We start from the raw sequence: 14786 nt of genomic DNA, 5'->3' as shown, positions 1-14786 counted from the left end.
GTGCTCAGGCCCTGAGATCAAGCCCAGGACTGGCAAAAAAAAAAAAAAGATGTAATTCATCTGTCATAAAAATGTACTTACCAAAAATTTGAAGTATGTGGTTTTTACAGTGTTTTCAAGATTGCATAACCATCACTATTAACTAATTCTAGAACATTTGATCACTTCCCCCAAACAGTTGTCTTAAAAACGAATGAGTGTTTATGGGTGTGTGTGTGTGTGTGTGTATATATATATATATATATATATATATATGAATATATATATATGAATGTGTGCATATGTATGTGTTAAAGTTTTACTGTACATAAAATCTTGAAACTACATTGAACAGGTTTCTGTCCTTCCACAAAAGGTTACAAGACAAAATTTCACTGGGACCTTTTCCCCCCTCCCCCTTCCCCTTCTTCACTTTCTTATCCCCCTCCCACTCCCCACTCTGCCCCCTTCCCACCTCTTCCTTTTCCCCTCCTCCTCTTCCTCTTCCTCCTCCTTTTCTTCCTCCTCTTCTTCCTCTTCCCTTTCCTCCCCTCCTTCCTCCTCCTCTTCCTGCTTCTTTGTTTTTTCTTTCTTTAGTCTTTTCCTCCTCCTCCTCTTACTACTTTTTTTTTTTTTCCAAAATCTAACTGTGTTGCCTTTGTCTCTAGTTTCCTGGAAATCTATAATGAACGGGTACGAGATCTGTTGAAGCAATCAGATAAAAAAAAATCCTATACCCTTCGAGTCAGGGAACACCCAGAAAGGGGTCCCTATGTACAAGGTAAGTTTCTGTGGTCCTAGATATCTGAGCTCAGCTGAGATTTGGGAAGTTCTCCTAAATGTTAACTCACACAACATGTATATACTGAATATATATATGTGGTCCAGCTATCATCCTGGACACTGAGTATATGAACCTTGGCAGGCAAAAGTACGATCCTATCTGAAAATCAAAAAAAAAGCAACAAGGATTGGGGATGTGGCTCAAGTGGTAAAGTGTGCTCGCCTTGTAAGAACAAAGCCTTGAATTTGATCTACACTACTGCAAAAAAAAAAAATTATAGCCTAACATATTGATCAGATTTTTATAAATTTCCACCCACTCTTGAAAATAATATATACTATGTAGGGGCTGGGAGTTTGGCCTAGTGGTTAAAGTGCTTGCCTAGCATGCATGAAGACCTGGGTTCGATTCCTTGGTACCACATACATCCAAAAAAGCCGGAAGTGGTGCTGAGGCTCAAGTGGTAGAGCTGTAGCCTTGAGAAAGTCCAAGGACAGTGCTCAGGCCCAGAGCTCAAGCCCAGGGCTGGCAAAAAAAAAAAAAAAAAAAAAATATATATATATATATATATACTATGTACTACATAGTTGTTGGGTACAATGTTTGTATATCTCACTTTCCAAGTTTGCAACTTGTAGTGTTGAACCTTAGAGTGCTATCCGTTTTTCTCTGTTTTAATAAATAGTAAAGTAGTCAAGTTAAAAATTTCTACAATGATTATGGATATGTCATTCTTTTAATTCTATTTTTTTTTGGTGGGTCATGGGGCTTGAACTTGGCCTGGGCGCTGTCCTTGAGCTCTTCAGCTCAAGGCTACTGCCCTTTCCCTGGGCCTGGGCGTTGTCCCTGAGTTCTTCAGCCCAAGGCTACCACACTACTCTTGAGCTAAGCCCTACTTTCTGTTTTCTAGAGGTTAATTGGAGAGTCTCAGGTCCTTTTGTGCTCAGGCTGGCTTTGAACCTTGATCCTCAGATCTCAGGCTCCTGAATACCTAGGATTATAGGTGTGAGCCATTGTGCCCAGCTAATTCTATTTTTTTATTTTTATTTTTTTTTGCGAGTCCTGGGTCTTGAACTCAGGGCCTAGGTGCTGTCCTTGGGCTTTCTCAGGGCTAGAGCTTTACCACATGAGCCACAGCACCTTTTCTGGCTTTCCTCTATGTTTGTGGTACCTAGGAATCGAACTGGGGTCTTTGTGCATGCTAGGCAAGCACTCTACCACTAGGCTAAACTCCCTGGCCCCTGTCTCTTTTATTTTGTACATTTTATATGAATACACAATTGCAATTGTTAGATAAGTCTTCTTGATGTGACTCCCTTCTTCATTTTGGTTGTGCTGGAGATCAAACCCAGTTACTGTTCAACCTGCTTTGTTGATTTTATTTTAATTTCATTTGGCAATAGGTCCTTGAAGTTATTTTGTTTCTAAATTTCTACTAGTGGACAGGAATCCTGAGACACAGTTGTGAAGGCCCTTTATGACTTGGTCCGTAGCAGACAAAGATTTTTTACATGCCCTTCAGTGCCTCTTTTCCTGTCTAACTCCCTCCCCCATTCTACAGTGGCTCAATTCAGTGGTTGCACTCTGTGAAACCTACCTTCACTACTGCTCTGATAGTCTTGGCGTTACTTTATCTCCTACTTCTGTAGCTCTCAGCTATACTGTCTTGGATGGATAGCATAGCTTCTCATAATTGTGGGATGGAGGGATGATGTGTATGTATGTCAAAGTGAGTCTGCCACCTGTGGGCAAAATAGCTCCTGCCTGGCCTGGCATGGTGGCTCATACCTGTAATCCTAGCTACTCAGGAGGCTGAGATATGAGGATCATGGTTCAAAGCCAGCCCAGGCACCAAAGACTGTGAGACTCTTATCTCCAACTAAGTGCTAGAAAACCAGAAGTGAGGCAGAGGCTCAAGGTGTAGGGCAGTAGCCTTGAGATAACACCCAGGCCAGAATTCAAATCCTGTGACTGACCCCCTCCCCCAAAAGAAAATAGCACCTGCCTGTGAGGAACGAATGAGATACTGTTTGAACATTTTCTTTTTTGCCAGGCCTAGGGCTTGAACTCAGGGCCTGGACCACTGTGCTTGGACACTTTTTACTCAAGGCTAGTGCTGGGCCACTTGAGTCACAACGCTGCTTCTGGCTTTTTCTGTGTATGTGGTAGTGAAGAATTGAACCCTGGGCTTTGTGCATGCTAGACAAGCACTCTACCACCAGACTACACTCCTGGTCCCCATTTGAACATTTCTTATAACACATGTAGCACAATGGTGAGGAGCTGTGTGAATCTTGCAGCATGGTCTCTGTGAAAGCAGTTAAGTTTCTATACTCCAGCGCTGTGCCTGATAATGGGTTTCTAACAAGTATTTACGGATTTATTTTCTGAATGAGCTTTGCCATGTTTCCTCATTTCTCATCTCTCCGTGATATGAAACATGAGTGGTAAAGCAAAATAGCGACAGGAAAGAATTAAACTTGACTGAAAATTGTATTTGATTTCTTTCCTCACTTTGATAATTCTGACAGGTTTATCTGAACACATTGTTACCAACTATCAGCAAGTCATCCAGCTCCTGGAGGAGGGGATAGCAAACAGGTAACCAGATTTGTTTGCTCCTGCACTAGGCTCTATTTTCCCTTTGGAGTATATGACTGCACTTGTAATTGTCTTTATTGACAGCTCCCTACAATCTATAACCCTGATTCCTTCTCAGAGCAGTCTTGTACCTTGGGTAAGGGACAGCAACTCAGATCTAGTGCTCTTATCCATCCTCTTATCACAACGAACACAGAAGCATTTATTTTGGACATAATAACAGTAGGTAGTAAGCCTGTTACTCTTCTTCTTTTTTTTTTTTTTTTTCTAGTCCAGGGCCTGAACACTGTCCTTGGGCTTTTTCAAGCTAGAGCTCTACCACTTGAACCACAGCACCACTTCTGGCTTTTTCTGTGTATGTGATACCAAGGAATCGAACCTGAGTCTTCGTTCATACTAGTCAAGCACTCTACCACTAGGCCAAACTCCAGGTTCCAAGCCTGTTACGCTGTACTTTAAAATATACAGCTTGCTACTTTGATCTAAGAATAGATTTTTGCACATATTGTTCTCCCTTTCTTCTCAGGCTTGATAAGGATGGATGTAACGTATCATAGTTCAGAAAATAATTTTGTTCTTTTGCATATTAGGATGTTATCCCTAAAGTAATCTACTGTGAATAGCGGAGTACTGCAGACCTTCTAAAAGCTGTTGTGCCCTGTGATAGCATTGCATATTTTCAGTTACTAGCAAATACCTAGAATACTATTATTAGTAAATGCCTTGGTTAAAAAACTTCTTTATTTTCCTGGAAGAAGAAAAAGTATTGAATTTTCTATTTATGTTAATAGCAGAATACTCCTAGGGTTTCATGGAACTCCCCCAGAGGAACCTGCATTTTGTCTTCAGGGTACCCTGAGCTCCTTGATGGTTAACAGTCAGAATTCACCTTTTCCTTCTTTAATCTTGAGTTATGAAGCCAGCCTCTAGATTTTGATCATTTTCTTCTCAAACTCCCAAGGAAGTTAATGAGGTAGTCTGAGATAGTTTTAGACAAAGTATAATTGACTTAGATTTAGATAAAAGGAAGGCTCCCAGACTTTAGGAGACCTTTAAGAGATTTTCTAGGAGAGATGATGCATTTCCTCTGGCTTAAGTAATTCAATAGCTCATTTCAAAAATCTTTTCTGAAGTTAGTATATATGTACATATACATATATGTGCATATATATGTATATACGTACATGCTTTTCTACAAGATTAGAGCTCTACCACTAAAGCCATTTTTAGCTTTTTTGGTGATCAATTGGAGAAGAGTCTGGCAGACTCTCCTACTTAGGCTGGCTTCTGACCATGACCCTTAGATCTCAGCCTTCTGAGTAGCTTGGATTACAGGCATGCACCACAAATACTTGGCTTCAATATGGATATTTTATGATCCTCATCTGTGAATTTCAGTCCTAATAATTCTTGTATTCTCCGTGAGTTCGCCAGGGTCTACCAGGTATGAGCAATCCTTGTTCTAATTGTCTTCCTTGTTACACAGAATCACCGCAGCTACCCATGTTCATGAGGCCAGTAGCAGATCCCATGCCATCTTCACTGTCCACTACACTCAGGTTGGTCACGCCTCATACTTGATGAACTTCCTTCCTCTTTTCCCTTCTCACCCCCTCTCCTTCCATCCTCTTTTCCTTTCCTCCTGCTCTTCCACTCAGTTCTCAGACACAGCCTAATAATACAAAGGAGACTTATTTACAGGCTGTAGAGCTGTCCCTAGGAAGGAGAGACTCGGCACTTCACACACTCACCAAACTACCTTCTACTTAGTCAACATTTCAACACACTTTCACTTTGTCAGTACAAGTTCTTTCAAAATGAACATCAAGGGGCCAGGAGTTTGGCCTAGTGGTAGAATGCTTACCTAGCATGCACGAAGACCTGGGTTCGATTGCTCAGTACCGTGTACATAGAAAAAAATCCAGAAGTGGTGCTGGGGCTCAAGTGGTAGAGCTTTAGCCTTGAAAAAGCTCAGGCCCCGAGTTCAAGGTCCAGGATTAGAAAAAAAAAAAAACCAGGATGCTAAAATGAACATCAAAGTGGAAGTGAAAATAAACATTAACATGTAAAAGTAGACAGCTGACTTGTATTGTGATGGAATGTAGAGCTTGACAGATCCTATCCTCAGAAAGCAAATTTGAAGCTGAATGATATTAAAAAATAGACTAAATGCATATACTAAGCTGAAATTGCATATTTAAGAAAACTATTACTGAGTGCCAGTGGCTCACTCCTGTTGATCTGATTGTGCACATTATGCATTAAAATGGTGGTTTCTGAGGAGCAAGGGCTGAGGCATGTCAGTGACTCCATTAGCCTTAGGTGGGTTCTTGGACAAGACCTGAATTGGCAGCCTGACTGGGGATTTAGCAGGGAATAGTGGAAGGTGATACCTCTGTGTGATATGCAGGCTCCTTATACATTCTGGGTACCAGAGGCTGGGCACATATTCAGTAGAGCTAACTGGACCCAAGTCACCCACATAGACTTGACAGAACATGAACATATATGTAGAAGAGGTGTAAGAGGGCCCTCTGGTCCCCAAATGCTGGAATCAAAGGAAAAGTAGCCAGTATACATGCCCATACAACCAACCTTCAATAGAGAATCAAGATATTTGACTAACTTCTGGATAGTCTTTGGCTGATCTCTATTCTGCAGATACAAGGTAGCTGCAAGGAGACCAGGCCTCACGGTAAAAACAAGTAAAGATAGAACTGCATACAGTTGTTTAGCTGCATGTGGTGGAGAGACAGGCTTCACAGATTCAGTCAAGACAGGTTACTGAATGCTAAATAACAACTACTACCACCACCTCAAGAGGAAAGGCCAACATCATGTTTTCTAAAAGGTCTAATTTACTATTCAAAGTTACTAGATAGACAAAAATATGTAAAAAAAAAAAAAAAGTATGACCCATGCTTAGGGACAAGAGCAGTTAGTAGACACTAAGTCTAAGTGCCCCAGATGTTGGATTTAGCATAGAAGGAATTTAGCAGCCAATCTGTGTTCAAAGAATTAAACAACTATGGGGCCTGGAGCATGGGTCTAGTGATAGAGGGCTTGCCTTGCATGCATAGAAAATGCTGGAACTGGTACTGTGGCTCAAGTGGTAGAGAGCTAGCTTTGAGAAAGCCCAAGGACAGGCCCTGAGCTCAAGCCCCATGACTGGCAAAAAAAAAAAAATTAGAACCAAATGGCAATTACTTAATGGGGATGTCAACAAAATAATTTTTAAATGGAAATGTGTTTGAAATATACAATAATGGAGGGCTGAACATGGTGTCTGGAATCTAGCTCCTCAAGAGGTGGAGATAAGAGGATTGCAACTTTAGGCCAACCTAGGAAAACATTACCAAGATTATCTCAAAAACAAGCTGTAGGCCAGGAGTTTGGCCTAGTGGTAGAGTGCTTGCCTAGCATGCATGAAGACCCAGGTTCTATTCCTTGGTACCACATACTTACAAAAAGCCAGAAGTGGTGCTGAGGCTCAAGTGGTAGAGTTCTAGCCTTGAGAAAAATCCAAGGACAGTGCTCAGGCCCTGAGCTCAAGCCCAGGACTGGCAAAAAAAAAAAACAAAAACAAGCTGTAAACCAGGAACCAGTGGCTCATGCCCATAATTCTAGTTACTTGGGAGACTGAGCATTGTGGTTCAAAGCCAATCCAAGCAGGAAAGAACATGAGACTCTTACTTTCAGTTACCAACAGAAAACTAGAAGTCACAAGCCCCACAGCTGACAAAAAAACCAAAACCAAAAAAAACCCCAGAACAGCAAAAAGCAAGCTGTGCGTGCATGTACACCACTATTTGGGAGACATGCCTCAACATAAGTAGTTATTGTCAGTGAAAGAAAACAGATGTTTTATGATTCCATTTATAGGAAATACCTCAAAAGGGCAGATTTATATAGAAAAATGGGATGGATGCAGAGTGATTGGCAAACATCCGAGGGAATATTGTGGGTTACTAGAAATTATCTAAAACTAGACTTTGATGGATGCACAAATTTAAGATTTTACAAAAAAAAACCCAAAACCCTCATTAAATTAGGGGAGAGAAAAATAAAAGTAGTTTCAGTGCTTTTGGTGCAGTGGGAAAGATAAATGCCCCTGAATGGATTGCACAATCTAACAAGTTAACATGCTTGGCCAGGCCAGAAGGATGAACCCACCTGCTGGGGCTCTCTGCTGTTAAGAATCAGGCTCCTGGGCCGGGAGTTTGGCCTAGTGGTTAAAGTGCTTGCCTAGCATGCATGAAGACCCGGGTTCGATTCCTCGGTACCACATACATAGAAAAAAGCCAGAAGTGGTGCTGAGGTTCAAGTGGTAGAGCTCTAGCCTTGAGAAAGTCCAAGGACAGTGCTCAGGCCCTGAGCTCAAGCCCAGGACTGGCAAAAAAAAAAAAAAAAAAAAAAAAGAATCAGGCTCCTGGGGGGCAGGGAATCTGATAATTGGTACTTGGGGTTCCTGAAAACTACACTGGGGGAGTTTGGAGATTTGTCCTGCTCACTCTGCAAGTGTTGGTAGTGTCTTAATTAAGGAATGGCCCAGGCTCGCTATGTATGTATATCTACCATATACTGAGTGGTCATCTGCTTCATAGCATACTAGAATATCTCAAGTAAGTTGGATAAAAATTGAAATTATCATCTTGGTTCAGAGAATATCTAAAGGAAAAAATGCAGACCATTCCAAGTGACAATTTTGAATGTGTTTTCTCCCTTAGGCAATCCTAGAGAATAACCACCCTTCTGAGATTGCTAGCAAGATCAACCTTGTGGACCTTGCAGGCAGGTAATTAGGGTTTCAAAGCCCACGGGATATTACTCCTTTGCTGAGATCTTGCTCTTGTTCACTTTACAGGAAATAAACAGGTCCAGTCTTGGTCATATACCAATCATCCTAAGAAAATTACTATAGAAATAACTTACTTGCCTGGCCTGGATCACTCCTGTAATCCTAGCTACTCAGGAGACTGAGATCTGAGGATCAGGGTTCAAAGCCAGTCTGGGCACAAAAGGACCTGAGACTCTTATTTCCTATTAACTTATAGAAAATGGGAAGTGGGGCTTGGCTCAAGGGTAGGGTGGTAGCCTTGAGCTGAAAAGCTCAGGGACAGTGCCCAGGCCCAGGGGTAGGGTGGTAGCCTTGAGCTGAAGAGCTCAGGGGTATCGTCCAGGCTGAGTTCAATCCCCATGACCTACCCCCCCCAAAAAAAAAAACAAAAAAAAATCTTACTGAATGTTCCATGTACAATGGTTTGTGTCAGCAGCAAAGAAAATTTCTGTACATTAGGGGGTTTCAAACCTGGGTTTGATTCCTCGGTACCACATACATTTAAAAAAAGAGATTATAAGGGGAGAGTGTCTTGCTTTTTTTTTTTCCTCATTGACTGTGTTTTAGTGAAAGAGCAGATCCCAATTACTCTAAGGACCGGATGACTGAAGGAGCCAATATCAACAAATCTCTTGTGACTCTGGGAATTGTCATCTCCACCTTAGGTATCTGTGGATGAATGGATGATTGGAGTGGGAGGGAGACTTTGGAAGATAATTCATTTTCATTTTGTCAGAATGGGGTGGATACTTACAAGGCTCTTTGTGATAGATCAGGTTATGTTCTGATTTGGGAGTATAAAACCGTTATATTTACCTGTGATTTTAGAACATGATGTAACCATCATCCAGTACTCTCATTTCAAAAAGAGGAAACAAAAAACTTACCTTGTTCAAACACTGCATCCCATACTTTCACAACATCCTGTCACACGCATAGAGGGATTAGTGGTGTGTGATACTTAGGGCTGTTTTGTTTTAGTGCATTACTTCATAATTTCCTCCTGTGCTTTTATTCATCCGTTAAGCCCAGAACTCCCACATGTTCAGCAGCTGCCACATCCTGAGCAGCACAGCCTGCAGTGGTGGTGACTGTGGCATTCCTAGCTCTTCTAGGACCAGCGGTCAGGGGGCGGCCTCCCGGAGATGGTCCTACATCCCATACCGGGACTCTGTGCTGACCTGGCTTCTGAAGGACAGCCTTGGAGGCAACTCCAAAACCATCATGGTTGCCAGTAAGTGGGGTGCTGGCACTGCTTCCATGCTGGGATAGTACTGTGCCGCAAACGAGACCTTGGCCCCTGAGCTTCTCCTTTCCTCCGGGGTCTCTGTTGCATGCACAGCAGCAGCAAGCCAGTGGAAGGGTTGGAAGGGCTTGGTCTGATTTCTAAAACCTTCTCCTCTGCCTCAGCTGTGTCTCCTGCACATACTAGCTACAATGAGACCATGAGCACGCTGAGATATGCATCCAATGCTAAAAGCATCATCAACAAGCCACGGGTAAATGAGGTGAGAGGCAGTGAGGCAGTCTCGGTATGGTACAGTTTACACAAAGTTCTTATCTCTTTTTCTTTCCCTCTCTTTTGTCTCAATGATTTTTTTTTGTGGGGCTTAAACTCAAGGTCTGGATGCTGTCCCTGAGCTTTTGCTCTCAAGTGATCTACCACTTTGAGGAACAGCATCACTTCTGGTTTTCTTGGGGTTAGAGATAAGGGTATCATGGACCTTCCTGTCTGCACTAGCTTCAAACCATGATCCCCCTATTTCAGCCTCCTTAGTAGCTAGGATTACAGGTGTGAGCCACCTGTGCCCTGCTCTCATTGGTTTCTTTCTCTGTTCTTCCCCCAACTTAGCAAAACTGTTTTCCAAATGATGGATTAAAATTCTTCCAGTGTAATGTCATATTACCGATAGTTTTATTGATTTAGAAACTTTTAATGAATAATTATGAATAGTTTGTTCTCTTTCACTTTTTTTTTTCTTTTTCATTTTTTTTTTTTTTTGCCAGTCCTGGCCTTGAGCTCAGGTCCTGAGCACTGTCCTTGGACTTTCTCAAGGCTAGAGCTCTACCATTTGAGCCACAGCACCACTTCTGGATTTTTTTCTATGTATGTGATACTCAGGAATTGAACCCGAGTCTTCATGTGTGCTAGGCAAGCACTCTACCACTAGGCCAAACTCTTGGCCCCCCTTCATTTCCTTCTTTATTGGAGTTTAAACTCTAGGCTTCAAGTTCTCTACTGCTTGAGCTATACCTGGAGTCTTTTTGCCATAGATTTTTTTTTTTCAGATAGAGTCTTGTATTTTTGCGCAGTTGGGCCTAAGACTGCCATCCTTTTGCTTCTGCCTTGGAAGTAGCTGGAATTATAGATAGATGGCATGATGCCCTTCCAGAGTTTCTCCCTCTTTCCCTCCCTTCCCCCTCCCTCCCCTCTCTCTTTCCCTCTCTCCCTCTCTTCCCTTCTTTCTTTGCCAGTCCTGGGGCTTGAACTCAGGGCCTGGGCAGTGTTCTTGAGCTTCTTTTTCCTCAAAGCTAGCACTCTACCATTTGAGCTACAGTGCCACTTCCAGCTTTTTTTATTTATATGCTACTGAGGAATCAAACCCAGGGCTTCATACATGCTAGACAAGCGCTCCACCACTAAGCTATATTCCCAGCCAAAAGCTTGCTTGCTTGCTTGCTTCCTTCCATCCTTCCTTCCTTCCTTCCTTCCTTCCTTCCTTCCTTCCTTCCTTCCTTCCTTCCTTTCTTTGTGCTAGTCCTTGGGCTTGAACCCAGGGCCTGGACATTGTGCCTGAGCTTCTTTGTGCTCAAGGCTAGCACTCTTATCACTTGAGCCACAGGGTCACTTCCAGCCTTTTCTGGCTGGAATCGAACCCGGGACTTCATGTATGCTAGGCACGAATTCTATCATTAAGGCACATTCCCAGCCTCCTGAGTTATTTCCTTAAGGCCATTCCCCTTAGGACCCCTGGTGTATTGTTGTCATTCTAAACAAGGTCATTTGAAAATGTTACTGCTTTATGTTGTATTTCTCAGCTTTTATCTCCTAGCTAGCTAAAACAAACAGGAATATCTCTTGTTGTAGAAGGTACTACAGTTAGTTGCATATAGAATTTATAGCTTGTTAGGGCCTTATTATCAGCCAGTGGTGACTGAATTTTCTCTTTCAGGATGCAAATGTGAAGCTCATCAGAGAACTCAAAGAAGAGATCCAGAGACTGAAAACCATGCTGTTGAGCTTTGAGCTGGTATACAGACAACAAGCGTTCTGCCATATTTAAACGAGTGTCCTTCCTCGGTATCTGCATTGCATAGCATGGCATCTGGAGCCTGCTACATGCCATATTTGTAGCTGATACTTGTGTGGCAAAGACAGGAGCTTCATATGGGCTGGTCATCCTCTCCCTGTGTTATCTCTTGGCCAGAAGGCATTGCCTCAATGGCCCTTGTCCACTGTAGGCAAATGTGGTTTTAAAGGGATTTTTTTTTTCTTTTAATTCTTTTTGTACAAGTATGAAGCCAAATACTTAGGTTCCTGATTTACTTCTGATTTTGATGGTGGAATCTTCCTTCACAAGTATAAGGGTGGGACTCTACCTGTAGTTCACACCAAGAAAACATCAAAGCGCATCTCTCTTTGTGCAGAGAAACATCATTTCTTTGAACAATGAAAAGGATGACAATCTGAAGGGACTTGTTCTCCAAAATGAATTGAACGTGAGTGGGTTGGGTAGAACCAGTTATGCTTTATATCACCCTGGAAACGGATTTGGTCTCCCTTTGTTTTTATTTTCCCTGCACTAGAGTTAATTCCTCAGCAGAAGAGGGTATATATATATGAATTTAAAGACCAGAGCCAGACTCCAGTGACTCAGACCTGTAATCCTAGCTGCTCAGGTGACTGAGATCCAAGGATCGTAGTTCGAAGCTAACCCAAGCAGAAAATGTTCATGACATTCTTATCTTCAGAAACCACTTAGAAAAAAAGCCAGAAGTGGTACTGTGGCTCAAGTGTTAGAGTACTAGCTTTGAGCACAAAGAATCTCAGGATGAGGGCCCTGAGTTCAAGTCCCAGGACTAGAAAACAAAAGAGTTTAGGGAAAGAAGTAGTCATTATGGCGTGCTTATAATTTTTGGAACAGACATCATATGCTGCAGCCAGAGGCCTTCTGACCTTGAATTAAATGAGAAGGTGGACAGAGCTATTAGATAGGGGGAAGGAGGAAGACGTTTTGAGTGGTGAGAGATAGAAATGAAGCCATGGGACTGGGGTGAAGTGTTATGAGAAGCCATGACAGTGCACAGTGTGGGAAGAGTAGGCTGGGTGCAACAGGACAGTCACACATAGAAGATAAAGGCTAGGGTTTTTTTTTTGTTGGTTTGGTTTGTTTTTTTCCAGTCCTGGGGCTTGAACTCAGGGCCTGGGCATTGTCTTTGGACTTTCTCAAGGCTAGCACACTACAACTTGAGCCACAGCACTACTTCCGGCCTTTTCTGTGTATGTGATACCAAGGGATCGAACCCAGGGCTTCACAAATGCTCGGCCACACTCCCAGCCTCATGAAGGCTAGATTTGAAGGCGTGAACTTGAGGTAAAGAGGATTAGCAGTGTTTTATTTTGTTGGTTAGTCACAGAGCTTGAACTCAGGGCCTGGACACTGTCCCTGAGCTAGCTCAAGGCTAGTGCTCTACTATGGTGAGCCACGGCACCACTTCCAGTTTTTGAGTGGTTAATTGGAGATAAGAATCTCAGGCTGGGCTGGGAGTTTGGCCTAATGGTAGAGTGTTTGCCTAGCATGCACGAAGACCCAGGTTCGATTTCTCAGTACCACATACATAGAAAAAAGCCAGAAGTGTGCTGTGGCTCAAGTGGTAGAGCCCTAGCCTTGAGAAAATCCAGGGACAGTGCTCAGGCCCTGAGCCCGAGCCCAGGATTGGCCAAAAAAAAAAAAAAGCATCTCAGGCTAGCCTAGAACCATGATTCTTAGATCTCAGCGTCCTGAGTAGCTAAGATTACAGGCCATCAACAACCCTCCCCCCAGTAGCTTTTTGAATCAAGTTGTTATAAAGGAGTGTGTAAAGGTACTTACATATGTAATGTGTAAGTATGTGATATGATGGTTACATGTAGGATACAAAGGAAGGAAGACAGGAAGTGGAAAGGCTGACAAGACATTTTGAAACAGTAATATTAAGCCGGGTACCAGTGGCTCATGAGACTGGGGAACTATGCCAAGTTGGTTGAGCTGTAAACCACAGTACCTAGTCACTCACCAATCAATGCTTGGGGTCCAGATTCACCCTAGCTCTCCTATAGTTCCTACTGTTTTTGTTTGTTTGGTGGTGGGGCCTGAATTCAAGGCCCGGGCACTATCCCTGAGCTCTTTTGCTCAAGGCTAGTGCTCTATCGTTTTGACCCATAGTTCCACTTTTGGTTTTCTGGTGGCTAATTGGAGATAAGAGTCTCAGGGAAGTCAGATGCTGGTGGCTCAAGTTCGTCATCCTAGCTACTTAGGAGGCTGAAATCTGAAGATAATGGTTCAAAGCCAGCCTGGTCAGGAATCTGTGAGACTCCTCTCCAGTTAACACCCCCAAAACCAAAAGTAGTGCTGTGGTTCACCATGGTAGGGTAGGAACCTTGAATGACAAAGCTCAAGGACAGTGCCTAGGCCTTGAATTCAAACCCCATGACTACTAACAACAAAAACAACAAAAGTCCTGGACTTTCCTGACTGGACTGGCTTTGAACTGTGATCTTCAGATCTCAGCTTCCTGAATAGCTAGAATTATTCTTGTGAGCCACCAATACCCAGCTATTTCTATTGGTTTTGAGACTTCAACTCAATGATTACAACATTTAAATAACTTATAACTGAAGGCATTACATGTTTGGAAAGAAGGGTCAGATGATAAAAGCAACCCCAAAGGTGGACCACATTGAAATAAGGTGGGGAGAAGGGAAATTATAAGCACCATAATGTCAGGGTTTTTTTTTTTCTTTATTTATTTTTTTATTGTAATGAGTAAAAGGGTTACATGATATTTGCCAGATAGAAGGTGCATTAATTCACATACATTGATACCCCTTCACATGTCTTGGTACCCATTACCCTTGCCAGTGTCAGGGTTTTTTTTTTAATGTCTATATAGTTACGTTTATATTTCCATTGCCATGTCCATAGCTTTGGGTATGCAGTTATTGAGTCCTCGCTCTTGTACTCTTTGGATTTAATAGCCACATATTAAGGATACCATGCCATACTGTCAGTTTTTAAAAATAGTTTCAGGTTAGACTTTCATCCCTGGACCATAACACATTTTTTTCTTTCTTTTTTTTTTTGCCAGTCCCAGGGCTTTAACTCAGGGCCTGAGAACTGTCCTGAGGTTTTTCTCAAGGCTAAAGCTCTACCACTTGAGCCATAGTACCACTTCCGGCTTTTTCTATGTGCGTGGTACTGAGGAATCGAACCCCGGTCTTCATGTATGCTAGGCAAGCAGTACCACTGGGCCACACTCCCAGCCCATATTCTCTTTTTTTTTTTCAAATTAGAACAGTGTCTACCTATTGCAGAAAAAAATTTA

At 42.5% G+C, this 14786-nt stretch overlaps 1 protein-coding gene across 3 annotated transcripts in view; it reads left to right on the top strand.

Moving 5' to 3' along the window:
* Stard9 (StAR related lipid transfer domain containing 9) overlaps positions 1-14786 on the top strand; it is a 78274-nt gene that overhangs the window by 28639 nt on the left and 34849 nt on the right. For all 3 annotated transcript variants that reach the window (XR_016532617.1, XM_090318528.1, XM_090318527.1), the window contains exons 7-15: positions 648-760; positions 3295-3364; positions 4851-4923; positions 8092-8159; positions 8769-8866; positions 9229-9435; positions 9612-9709; positions 11375-11452; positions 11850-11921. Coding sequence is in view for 2 of the 3 variants with exons in the window: in XM_090318528.1 (XP_090174654.1) it covers positions 648-760; positions 3295-3364; positions 4851-4923; positions 8092-8159; positions 8769-8866; positions 9229-9435; positions 9612-9709; positions 11375-11452; positions 11850-11921 (877 nt within the window). In the remaining variant the exon portion in view is untranslated. The remainder of the gene's footprint in view (positions 1-647; positions 761-3294; positions 3365-4850; positions 4924-8091; positions 8160-8768; positions 8867-9228; positions 9436-9611; positions 9710-11374; positions 11453-11849; positions 11922-14786) is intronic.

This window comes from Megascapheus bottae, chromosome 25 (genome assembly GCF_031878675.1).
Source record: "Megascapheus bottae isolate mThoBot1 chromosome 25, mThoBot2.hap1, whole genome shotgun sequence".
Taxonomy (NCBI): domain Eukaryota; kingdom Metazoa; phylum Chordata; class Mammalia; order Rodentia; family Geomyidae; genus Megascapheus; species Megascapheus bottae.
The sequence above is the reverse complement of the archived record's forward strand: the minus strand, read 5'-3'. Positions and strand labels throughout refer to the sequence as shown.